General features: G+C 45.3%; 1 protein-coding gene across 1 annotated transcript in view; it reads right to left on the minus strand.

Annotated features, from left to right (window-relative positions):
* pkn2a (protein kinase N2a) overlaps window positions 1-12,862 on the minus strand; it is a 29,212-nt gene extending 16,350 nt beyond the window's left edge. Inside the window, exons 1-2 of the mRNA XM_079614134.1 lie at window positions 12,170-12,862; window positions 1,902-2,193 (exon numbers count right to left, since the gene is read on the minus strand). Coding sequence (XP_079470260.1) covers window positions 1,902-2,193; window positions 12,170-12,190 — 313 coding nt within the window. The 5' untranslated portion in view covers window positions 12,191-12,862. The remainder of the gene's footprint in view (window positions 1-1,901; window positions 2,194-12,169) is intronic.
* Between the last annotated feature and the right edge of the window lie 368 nt (window positions 12,863-13,230).

The following is a 13,230-nucleotide window of genomic DNA, read 5'->3' on the forward strand; positions in this document are numbered from 1 at the left end:
GTACGCGTTTACGTCACAGGCATGCGCCAGTACAGGAAAATAACAAAACATTATCAAACTAAAATATAGCATTAATTTCATTGACAAAAAAAAAAAAAACTGTCATTTTTGAGCGACACGCGAAGAGCACCGAGGGTTAAAGCAGCAGCTTTACCGTATTAAACATGAAAAACAGTGTCAGCGTCTCTTTCACTTTCAGTGCTTCACATTGCCACCTAGAGAGCATACTACATCGAATTTCTCACACTTTTGCGTCACCATATGCACGAACAAACAACGAAAACGAAACTTTTTGAAAACTACATTTTCGCATTGTAATGTGGACTGTGAAAATGGAGGTATTTGAAAACAATGATGCAAGTTTAGTCATGTGACATATATTGAACCCATAGATATTCATGTTTATACCGGTCTTTTGCGTTATGTGCTATTCAATTTCACACAGTGGCTAAAATATGTTACTTTCCACACTCTTCATATCACTCTCCTGCATAGATAACTCTTTGATGAGTCAAAGATGACTCGAAAATTCACTAGCATTTGCTGTCCTGCGGCAAAATATGAGAGCAGTTGCGTTTTAGACCAAACAAATAATGGTGAGTGAGTGAGACCTGGACGCATGAGTGAATGGTGAGATATTTTGCTAAATAAAAAGATCCTGCCAGAAGAATTGTGTGATAACTTGATGTATTTTTGTGTCTGTATCATCTCAGTGAGCTTTTATGGGGGTTTACGCATGCGTTATAAGGTTAATTTAGTGTTTTCCGACGTTTCACTGTGGATGAAACTTCTGAAAACGCTAGTATGGACGGAAAGCGTTTTGAAACGAAAACTCAGTTTTAAAATCTATCCGGATTAATTTAGACCTGGCCTAGTTTTGTTGAGTCTCACGTTTGACTGCATGTTAGAAACATGGCTAAGTCAAACGAATGGTCCAAAAAGTTAAGAGAAGATATCAATCACTCTTCAGGAAATCCTAGGAGAAAACTTAATGCCATCAGTGAGGAAGCTGAAGCTTGGGCGTCATTTGACCTTCCAACTGGACAACGATCCCATGCCTACCTCAAATTCCATCAAGGCTTGGTTGCAGAAAAACCAAGAATATTACTGAACTGGAGGCCATTGCTCATGAGGAATGGGCTAAGATTCCTCAGAAACGCTGCAAGAAGCTGGTGTCTGTTATCTCGTTTGCAGCAGGTCATAACACCAAAAGGGTGTTCTACTAAGTACCATACCGCCGTAATGACTCCGACTTCCAACCAGAAATGGATAAATACTCTGAATGTTCTGATCCAGTTTGATTTCTGACCTATAATGCTGCCTGAATCATAATCATACACTGTTCGTTCGTTGGCCAGAGGAGAACTGGCCCCCGACTGAGCCTGGTTTCTCCCAAGGTTTTTTTTCTCCAGATGGAGTTTTGGTTCCTTGCCACTGATGCCTTGGCTTTTGGCTTGCTTAGTTGGGGACATTTTATATTCAACAATATTTTTCAAGGTGTAAAATATCATTTAAGGTGGACAATGACTCAATTTTCTTCAAGAAACAAACTTTGTTGTATTATTTTCATGTTATCACTGTGAAGCTGTTTTGAAACCATCTGTATTGTAAAAAGCGCTATATAAATAAAAGTGACTTGACTACTAAAGATGCTTGCCATGAAAGGGTTGAATAATTTTGAGACTGCAGAAGTCATTAAAAGTTTAATTTTTAGTTGAATTTGGGGAAACCACTTGAAACATTTGTTGTGTTGAGCCATTTCAATTACTTTTGTTTGATTTGTACATTGCAAACAGCAGAAAATCTGTACATTTTGCCAATAAATCTGATTTGCAAAGGGGGTTGAATCATATGGGGCACTGCAGAAGGTTGAAGCTTACTTATGACAGCTTTGCTCATACCTAAGAGAAGATCCTCTGGATCCTTTACCACAATATGAGCGTTGAGTTCCTGAAGCTCTTGATGCAGCTCCTCTAACTTCTTGTTGGATTTCTTGAGCATATTATCAACATATGCCAGTCTCTTTTTTTCTGTGGTGACCTTTCTGAGGTTCTCCACCCCCTCTTTGATCTTCAGCTCTTTGCGGATCTCCTTCTTGATCTGCTCCTTGATTTCATCTAGCTTCTGCTGCACCATGGTATCAGACAGGTCAAGGTTGTGCCCCAGGCCCAGCTGCTCCGAAACCATGTGAGCCTGTACAAAATAATACTTTTTTAGTCATCACAAATATACACACAACTTTCACATAAAGCTCTTTCAACCATTCAAAAAATAAAAGATTAAAATAAAACATTCTGTCAACACGAAGGAAATTCCCTCCTAAGAATTAATTTTTGCTTGAGTAACATGAGTCATTATAGATTGCATTCACATCTCCCCAGTGCACCCTGCACACAAACCCAATAAGCATGAACGAAAACACACAGGTCACATCAGCAGGGAGGATAACTGGTGGGTGAGCCAAATCCTGCTTAGCCCAGCTCTTCATAGGCTCATGACAACATGTAAGAGAACTGACACAGCTCCTCTAATCTTCCTCCAGGGGAAATTGTAGCCATAAATAAAGCTTCAAAACAAAGTATTGAAAACTTTTAGCAGAATGTGCTCATTCAGGTTTAAGGGAGGATGAAGGTGAGGATCGTCAAATATGCATAGACAATTAGCAAAACATATCTGATTCTTGTCTGTGCGCATATATATATATATATAAAACTGTAAAAACTTGCCAGAAGTGAATTTAGGCATCACATTACATCATGAAAATCATGAAACATCATGAAAAATGGATATTTAATTTATTCTGAGATTTGCTAAAGACAATTTAAATTATACAATAGTATAATGTTTTGAAAGATTGAAGGCAGAGTATGTGATTTGCTCCAGAACCATTTTTTGTTATGCTGGTTGAAAGCATTAACTAATTTAAGTGGTCTAAATCAATCCACGTTGCTGATGATCAGGTGCTTTTATGATGCTTCATTAAAAAATGCTTGCCGTTTTCTCAATTTTGTTAGTATGTTTATTTTGTTATTGAGAGGAAAACGCGCACATATTTACATATTCATTTAAAATTCGTGTGAACCGGAAGTTACAAACGACTTTTCTCAAGTGTTGTGACGCATTTCCGAGTGAAACGAATATTGAACAGAGGGCTTTTTTTTTTTTTTAGCGCTCCTCCTCTCCATCTCTCGCCCATAGCAGAGTAACGGTTTGAGGGGAGTGGTTAAGCGTTTAAGCAACCCAAGCAATGTCATCAGAAAAATAACCATTCCAGACTGGAAGTAACTTTTCAGACTTTGATTAAAGATAACCACGGCAAACAATTTATTTTTTTCTGTGTATTAACTTGCACGGATTAATTGTTCACCACAAGACTAGTAATATCCGCTAACAAAGTAAATAGGGTCAATTTTGATTTCATGCCGACTTTAAACTTCGCTCTGTGGGTATATCGCTGGTCATATATTTCGAACTTTGTTTTACCCGTAAACGAAGAACGAAAAAGAACTTCGCTGTGAGTATATATGGGCCTTTTATCCTTTAAAGCTAGCTCACTATTGCTAGCCTATCCGAAAATTGCCTGCCCTACCTTTAACTAAACGTCTAAACTAAAGGTCCCGTTTTTTCTGTGTTTTTGAAGCTTTGATTGTGTTTACAGGGTGCAATATAACATGTGTTCATGTTTCGCATGTAAAAAAACAGTATTTTTTTCACAAAATTTACTTATCTGTATACCGCTGTTTTCACTGTCCTAAAAACGGGCTGATGACTTCCTTGTTCTATGAAGTCCCTCCTTCAGAAATACGCAGTGGCGTAGGTAAAATTGGTGGGGACGGGACATCAATATTTTAAGTTTTGATCGAAATTATTGCTAGGGATATATCAGTGTCACTGTATATTGGTAGGGACATGTCCCTAGCGTCCCTACTAAATTCTACGCCCCTGGAAATACGTAACGAGTTCTGATTGTGCCAGCGGTTCCTGTGTTGTGATTCGACAGTAGCTTTAGCGCACGTTGCCCGGCAAGGTCACGCTGTTAAATAAAATATCTCGCTTGGCATTGAACTTTGAGCTTTATAATTTTACAGGTATTGTTTATGCTCTAACAGCAACATTACACACTAGCTAAAGTTTAAAAAATGGGATCACGAAGAACAGGACCTTTAAAGTAAAACTGAGCATGCACATTTAAATATCCAATTTCAACCAATACAGATCAAATAAAATATCTCTAATATTCGCAGATAATCAATATGGTAAAAATATGTTATGCTTCATTAATTCAAAATAAATCTAAATTATGCCGATTAGGTTTTTCCTGTCAGTTATAACTAAAAGCAAAACTGGGCTGAATCTTCTGAATTTTTAGATTTGGTGACCGACTTGTTTATAGTCTTCATGCATGACTTTATGCACATTTCACTTGTCTGCAAAAATTTAATTAAAAAAATAAATAAATAAAACATAACTGGCACTATGCTTACACGTACAGCACTGACTCATGGAAAAGTAACGTCTGTACTTCATTTTAGTTACTATAGGAAAAAGAAAGTTGCACCTCATCTCTTCCTCCCTTGTACCGCCTGCTGTGCTACACTCAGGACAAGTCACACACGTATACAAAATCAACATTAAAACGTACTCGGTTACTAACGTAACCTCGGTTCTCTCTAGAAGAGGGAACGAGTACTGCGTCGAAGAACGCTACGGGAAAGATATTTCTTTGTCGAGATTGAAGCCTAAAATTAATCCTTAATTTTGTAATAATGTAAAACGCTTTTCTGAAGCATACAACCTAGGCGGAGCAATACAGCTCACCCATTGGCTGCTCTGCCAGAAAAGCACAGCCTATGCGAGGCCAGGACGCTGACCAATGAGGGCGCTTCGCGCCCTTCTGCGTCACCTCCCGCCCAAACAGGCGTGGCCTAGGCCTATAAATACGAGCATAGCTGTCTAACACGCCGATTTTCGTCAATGAAGCGACGCAGCGCGGACACGCACGGCCATGAGACGCAGTACTCGTTCCCTCTTCTAGAGAGAACCGAGGTTACGTTAGTAACCGAGTACGTTCTCTTACGTAGAGTTCTCTCGTACTGCGTCGAAGAACGCTACGGGAACCCCATGTAAAACGCCGTGCGTGCTCTTGGACCGACACAGACACCTAAGGGCGCGCGCGCCCTGGTATACAAGTGCCTACCCCAAGAAGTATAGGGAGAGCGGCTAAATTAGCATCATCCCTTTATAGTAGTGCCTCTTAAGGCATAATAGCATATATATGTAAATATAGATATATATGAGGGGTAATAGCATGCTCATAGGACACATTGTCAGTGAGTGATGCTTAAACATTGAAGTGACCTGGGCCGCAGCGCGGGGCAGGAACACTTATACACATTAAACATTGAAGTGACCTGGGCCGCATCGCGGGGCAGAAACACTTATACATATTAACATTGAAGTGACCTGGGCCGCAGCGCGGGGCAGGACACTAATACATAGTCTTCTAGACCGAGAGCAGTTTAGCCTGCAACGCAGGAACCTCTAGGTTATAGAACCTAATAAATGTAGACGGGGAGGCCCAGCCTGCCGCCATACAGATATCTTGTAACGAGATTCCGCTATACCAAGCCCATGAAGAGGCCATGCCTCTCGTGGAATGTGCTCTGATGCCCAAAGGGCATTCCAAACCTCTAGATGCGTAGGCTAGCGCAATGGCGTCCACTACCCATCGAGACAGACTCTGTTTCGTCGCGGCTCGCCCCTTGGAGCGTCCGTTGAACGAAACAAAGAGCTGCTCCGTCTGTCGAAAAACAGCGGAGCGGGACACATAAGCTCTTAATGCCCTGACCGGGCAAAGGGGGCTATTTCCGTCCTCTGAAGCCGGCAGAGCCGACAGGGAGATGACCTGAGCCCTGAACGGTGTGTTGAGGGACTTAGGCACGTACCCATGCTTCGGTTTCAATACGACTACAGAGTCGTTTGGCCCGAACTCCATACAAGAAGCTCTCACTGAGAGCGCTTGCAAGTCTCCCACACGCTTCACTGAAGCGAGAGCCAAAAGAAACACGGTCTTGAAAGACAGGTGTTTCATGTCAACTGAGTGAATAGGCTCGAAAGGGGCCCCTTTCATAGCGTTCAACACTGTAGAAAGGTCCCAAACGGGGACTGAGGGGGGCCTTGGGGGGTTTAACCTCCTGGCGCCTCTAAGGAAACGGACCACCAGGTCGTTCCTGCCTAGTGAACGGCCAAGCGTTGGATTAACGAACGCTGATATGGCAGCCACATAGACTTTGAGCGTGGATGGGGTTCTTCCCTTATCCAATAGCTCTTGCAAGAAGGAGAGAATCTCCGGTTCTCCACACTGAAGTGGTGACAGACCTTGATCTGAACACCATCCAGAGAACACCGACCATTTGGAAGCGTAGAGCCGTCTAGTAGACGGAGCCCTAGCTTGCTCGATCGTGTCTAACACTCCTCTTGGGAGGTTAGCGGGTACCCGTTTATGGCCCATACGTGTAGGGACCAAAGCTCGGGGTGAGGATGCAGGATCGCGCCCTTGGCCTGTGAGAGGAGGTCTCTCCTCACTGGAATCGGCCACGGGGCAGTACTTTTTAGTCGCATCAAAGCTGGGAACCAGGTCTGATTCGTCCAGTATGGAGCAACCAGTAGTACCGAGCATCCGCTCTCCTTGATACGCTCCAGCACTTGAGGCAGGAGTGAGACAGGAGGAAAGGCATAGAGCGGACGGCGGGGCCAGACTCTGGCCAGCGCGTTCGCGCTCTTCGAAAAGAATTCTGGGCAGTGAGCGTTCTCCTGGTTTGCAAACAGGTCTATTTCCGCTCTGCCGAACCTTTTCCACAGCAGACGCACTGTCTGTGTGTGTAGGGACCACTCTCCCGTAGGAACATTGTTCCGTGAGAGTCAGTCCGGGCCTACGTTCAAGTGGCCTGGCACGTGTATTGCTCTTAACGAGCGCAGGTTGTGCTGGGCCCACACCAGTATGCGTTCCGCTAACCTGAATAGGTTTCGGGACCTCAGGCCACCCTGGTGGTTTATGTAGGCTACTACCGACACGTTGTCCGAGCGGACCAGGACGTGGTGTCCTTTTATCCGGGGACAGAAACGCCTCAGCGCAAAGTCCACCGCCATCATTTCCAGGCAGTTTATGTGCGGTAGTTTGGCTCGCTCTGCCCATTGGCCAAAGAGCGGTCTGCCGTCGAGCAGTGCTCCCCAGCCTGAGGTGGACGCGTCCGTGGACACCACCTTCAGGCTCGAGGAAGTCCCCAGGCTTACACCTGACCGGTACCAGTCTGACGCTCTCCATGGTGTCAGGGCTGAAATGCATTCCTGAGTGACCTTGAGGCGATAACGACCGTGTAACCATGCTCGGCGCGGTACGCGCGTTCTCAACCAGAACTGTAGTGGGCGCATGCGCAGCAGGCCCAACTGCAGCACTGTAGAGGCTGAGGCCATGAGGCCCAGCATTCTCTGAAATCTCCTGAGCGGCACTATGTGGCCGCTGCGGAAGGATTTCGCCATTTGCAGGGTATTTCGCCTGCGCTGTGATGACAGGCGTGCTGTCATAGACAGTGAGTTCAGATCCAGTCCTAAAAAGGAGATCCTTTGACTGGGAAACAGTGAACTTTTCTCCCAATTGACTCTCAGACCTAAGCACTCGAGGTGATCGAGTATTAGTGTCTTGTGGTGAGCGAGTTCTGACGGAGATTGAGCTAGAATCAGCCAATCGTCCAAATAGTTCAGAATTCGAACGCCTCGGAGTCTCAGGGGTGCCAGCGCCGCGTCCATGCACACTGTAAATGTACGAGGTGCTAGGGATAGGCCGAATGGCAGGACTGTGTACTGATATGCCCGGCCCTCGAAGGCGAATCTCAAAAATCGCCTGTGACGTGACGCAATTTGTATGTGAAAATACGCGTCTTTCAGATCTATCGCCGTAAACCAGTCTCCTCGGCGAATTTGCGCGAGGATTTTTCTGGTCGTGAGCATTCTGAACTTCCGCTTTGTTAGCGTTTTGTTCAGACGCCTTAGATCTAAAATGGGTCTGAGACCCCCGTCTTTCTTCGGTACCAGGAAATATCTGCTGTACAGACCCCCTTCGCTCTGAGCTTGAGATAAAGGCTCTATGGCCCCTTTGCTCAATAGCTTCGCTATTTCGGCTCGAAGTAGATGTGCTACTTCTGTTTTTACCGTGGTTTCGACTTTTCCCGTGAAACGGGGAGGGCGTCGATGAAACTGTAGCGAATAGCCTCTTTTTATAGTCTCTAGCACCCATTCTGAGACCCCGGGAAGTCATTCCCATGCATCTGCACGTGTGACTAGGGGTTGAATGTAATCTGGGCCCTGGTCGCGAAATGGCGGCGACACGAGAGCAACCGTGTGCTGTGACATGGACGCCGTGGCGTGTGAGGCGGGGGGCATGTTTAACACAGTATGCATCCCGCGCGAGCTCAGCTCTCTGTGTCGAGAGAGAGCGCGCGGGACGAGTCCCGTAGGGCTCGTGATGTTTGTGAATAAACGTGGGCGCTTGGTGGCGGGCACATTTATAACACCGGGAACACTGTTTTGTGTACTGACTGACCGTTCGTTAGTTTCGTTTTTACAGAAAACCGCGGAACGTGCAGTGTGTAGTGGTTGTGGGCACTTGGCAGTGGGTCACGCTCACTACATGTAAAACACAATCGGCATGAGCCGATTTTATGTGTGCAGACCCTGCGTTGTTCAGGGCTGTGCTTGCACGGGTTGAAAAACCGGGCTCTGGTCGCGAAATGGCGGCGACACGAGAGCAGTCGTGTGCTGTAACATGGGCGCCATTGCAGCGTGATGCGGGGGCGCGCTTAATCGAGCGGGCAGCCCGCGCGCGCTCTCAGCTCTCTCAGGTGAAAGAGAGAGCGCGCGGTGCGAGCCCCGTACGGCTCGGCATGTTTGAGAATAAATGTGGGTGCGTGAACGCGGGTACATTTATAGCACTGGGAAGTACTGTCTATTAGAACTGACTGACCGTGCATTGGTTTCGTTTCATAGAAACCGTGTGACATGTAGTTTGTAGTGATTGTGGGCGCTTGAAAACGGGCACGCTCACTACCTATAATGCACAATCGAAATGGGTCGATTTATGTGTGCAAACCCTGTATGTGTAGGGCTGTGCTTGTGTGTACGAATGGGCACTAGGTCGTGGGCATTACGGATACACACATTACATCATCGGCTGTGGCCGGGACACCGTGTAGCACAGAGAGTACTGTCTATCAGAACCGACTGACCGTGCATTCGTTTCGTTTTTACAGAAACCACGGGACATGCAGTGTGTAGTGATTGTGGGCACTGAAAAGCGGGCACGTTCACTAACTTACATGTGAAGCACAACCGACACGGGTCGATTTTATGTGTGCAAGCCCTGTATTGTGTAGGGCTGTGCTTGTGTGTACGAATGGGCACTAGGTCGTGGGCATTACGGATACACACATTACACCATCGGCCGTGGCCGGGACACCAGTAAATACATTTTCAGATTTACCTGGGGCGTCGTGAAAACGGCGTCTGTGTGCAGGCAAACGGGCATTGATGCCGATTTGGTGACTGCAAAATACACTGGCACGGTCGCGAATGTTGGGACTGTGCGAGCGAGACATTTTAGTGAAATCCGGCCGCGGCGGGATTTTAACACTGTAGCTTTCCTCGAAGCAGAAATGCGCATCCTGGCTGAAAACGGGGCTTTCCGGGACTCCGCGATTTCCTCGTGAATTCAGGAAGAAAAAGGCGCGGGTCGTGAGGACGGTAACGTACGTTCCTCTGCAGAAAGGCAGCCATCCAGCCGGTAAGCGCATCGATGCTGGTCTTTCTCCGTCGACGCTCACGAGCGGCGGGGGAGGGGAGATCCTCGGAGCTCGCCCATCCCTCGCTACCCGAAGCGAGGAGAGAACAGCAGTCGTCCTTCACAGACACGGCTTCATCTTCCTCATCCATGACGGACGCGGCGGCACACAGCGGCCCTTGTCCGTCGGTCAGAGAGTCGAGCGAAGCGGGCGGAGAAGCTAGCGGCAGCAGCGGCGAGCACCTCGTGGTGGAGGGAGGTTCCGGGCTCCGCTGAGCACGGCGCTTTTCACGGCGCGGCACTACAGCGGGCGGAAAAGGGTGCAGCTTCAGTAAATGAACGCCAGGCGAGTCCGCAGAGTCACCGTAGGCATCAAATCACAGTGATGGCAGCCGCCATCGACGAGAGCTGAAGCTGCGTGATACTCACAGGCAGGAAACACAAGCACGTGGTCCCCGTCGCTGAGCGGGGCTCTACACGAGCCACAGGAGGTGCGAGACATCTTGAAAAAGACGCTCGGCTCTTTTAGTGTGGAAAAACTGTGTGACGCGACGGCGAACACACACACAAAACACACACACATAATGTAAAGGATATTCCACGCCGGAGAAGCGCAGCAGGGAACGGCGGCTGAAGGCGGCGATGACCAGCGGCTTCAGGTAAGAGGCGCGTCCTGCTGAGGTGCTTGTTCCAAACGGCTGTGGCGGCTCGAATCCAATCCAACGATGCGTGCAGCTTCGTGAATTTAAGAAAATCGGCGTGTTAGACAGCTATGCTCGTATTTATAGGCCTAGGCCACGCCTGTTTGGGCGGGAGGTGACGCAGAAGGGCGCGAAGCGCCCTCATTGGTCAGCGTCCTGGCCTCGCATAGGCTGTGCTTTTCTGGCAGAGCAGCCAATGGGTGAGCTGTATTGCTCCGCCTAGGTTGTATGCTTCAGAAAAGCGTTTTACATTATTACAAAATTAAGGATTAATTTTAGGCTTCAATCTCGACAAAGAAATATCTTTCCCGTAGCGTTCTTCGACGCAGTACGAGAGAACTCTACGTAAGAGAACAGAATAATCCGCAGGACAAAAAAAACTAACTCATCAGACCTCTCATTCACCATATAAAACCAAATTATGCAGCAGTCTCTTCCACTTTCCATTATACTCTTGGACTTATCAGTTCTGGGAACAATGCTGACAAACCATGTTTTGGTAACAACAGTGTTTAAAGTTTAAAATAGCTGAAAAACTAAATTCTGCTAGTAAACTGGCAAAAAAATGTCTGTCTGGGCATGGTTTTGTATACCAGACAACTGAATTTTCAAATGTTCAGATATCATGATTATGTCTGTGAACAACAACATCAAAAGTGATAGGCTAATGGGTGGATTAAAAAAAGTAACTATAGTAGAAAGGGCTAAAGTCCATATCTAGAAGTCTTCCACAAAAATGCACATTATAATTTGAGTTATAATGGATGACAACTCATTGCAGTTATTGAAATGCCATCCATTTGCCAAAAACATTATCTTGACATTTAAGATGTTTCAAAAGCAGATAAACAGTTTATAAAAGAAGAAGAAACTATTTAAATAAATAATGTATAAATAGTTTCATTTGTTAGTTTATATTACCTAACAAACCACTTTGGGTGTTAAAATGTACATTGTAAACATTCAGGTTATCTTGATAACTAGCCTAGTTTCAAAATGTTAGAAACAAGACTGCAGTTTAGCACTAAACCAAGAAAAACCCCAACAACTACAAAATTATTTGTAGAAAACATCTCAAAACAAGCATAAACCACGAGAACAGAACTTCATACTATCCCAGTAAACTATACTACATAACGTACTCAATTCAAGGAATGCTGTGGTGGTAACGTTAGTAATGGTGGAGTGCGGCAGTGGACTTACTAAAATACTGTGTATCAGCTTTATTTAAATCTGTTATAGGTTTTGTCTTCATCCCATTTTGCAGTCGTTAGACACAGCCAGTGGTCACTTCCAATCCATCAAAACTCCGTGTTTTCCAATAGGCAACACCGCATAAAATCATTCAAATTTTAAATGGACACAATACTATGACTGCACGGGAGAAAACACATGCTCTAAACTCCTGTCATAAGTGTTTTTCATGCCCCGTTCCCCGTTTTCCCGTGTCATGAGCTCTTCGGTGGAGGGAGAAGCTCGTCCCAAAGGAAGAAAAGAAGTGTTTTGAAAGTGCGCGAGAGAGCTGCGCTTAGGGCATAAGTTACTCTGTTTGTGAAGCATAAAAGTCGCCGTGCACACTTTACATCATTCAAGATTCTTTACATCAATTTTGCACAAGATAATAAACTTTTCATACCTGCATGGGATCGGCGGCCATCTTGGTTGTGAACTCTTTTGAATCAAACTCTGGGGAAGGGGAGGTGAGTCACTCCCAAAAAAACAAGGCTGTTATGTTTCCGTCTCAAGCGAAAAGCTCTTTATTTTTTTCCGTACGATCATGGCCGGGAGACGGAGGGGGTCCCATGATTGAGCTGATGGTTTGTTCTAAATGTAGGGGTTTAAACCCAGAGCTCAGGGCGGAGATCCGCGCATTTGGGGTGAACGTAGAGCTCTGCTGCTACTAATATCGGAACAAGGCAAGGGGGGGCGGGTGGCAGTCAGAACGACCCAAGTGCAAGTTCTGTTCCCGCACCCAGTTCAGCCACTGCTCTGCTAGTCCACCCTCGATCATGTGATCAATAACAGTTTCACAAACACGCTTCAACAGTCTGGTTCTACAGGAGCAGCATCACTAATTAAATTATGACTTAATCTATAGAACTGTATTCAGAAATAACACTTATTTGGGCGATTTTTTTCGTAGGAGCAGCACAACAAAACAAACAAGCTAGGGCTTATTTTATTGGAGAGGTATATTAATTAGCCTACACGGACTTTTTGTGCAGAATTAACAAAAATTCGTTCTATCGCGACGTATTCCATCGGAGTAACATTGTTTTTAAACACAAATCATTCTGTTTTAAATGATTCTATTAGGCTAAATGATTCTATGCAACTTGATATAATGACTACTTTTATCAGTGATTCTCAACTTGGGGACCAGGGTCCACTAGGGGGCCCCCCATCACAGGATGACTTTAAATTATATTAAAATTAATAAAAATGCACAAAAAAATTCAAGCAAGATGTAAATTACTTTTTCAACGACACATAATTGTGGATTTACTCTATAGGATTAGCAATACTTATTGCATAGAGACTTATTCTATAGAATTAGCACAACCGTCGTTCTATTGTGATTCTATAAGGCACGACCACATTATTTTATTAGGACTTATTCTTTAGGGACTTGTGTTTTTAAAGCAGTGCGACTCATTCCTTTGTGATTTATTTTTTAGGTGCATGAACAACATTCTG

The sequence above is a fragment of the Phoxinus phoxinus genome, assembly GCF_949152265.1.
Source record: "Phoxinus phoxinus genome assembly, chromosome: 5".
NCBI classification, from domain to species: Eukaryota; Metazoa; Chordata; class Actinopteri; order Cypriniformes; family Leuciscidae; genus Phoxinus; species Phoxinus phoxinus.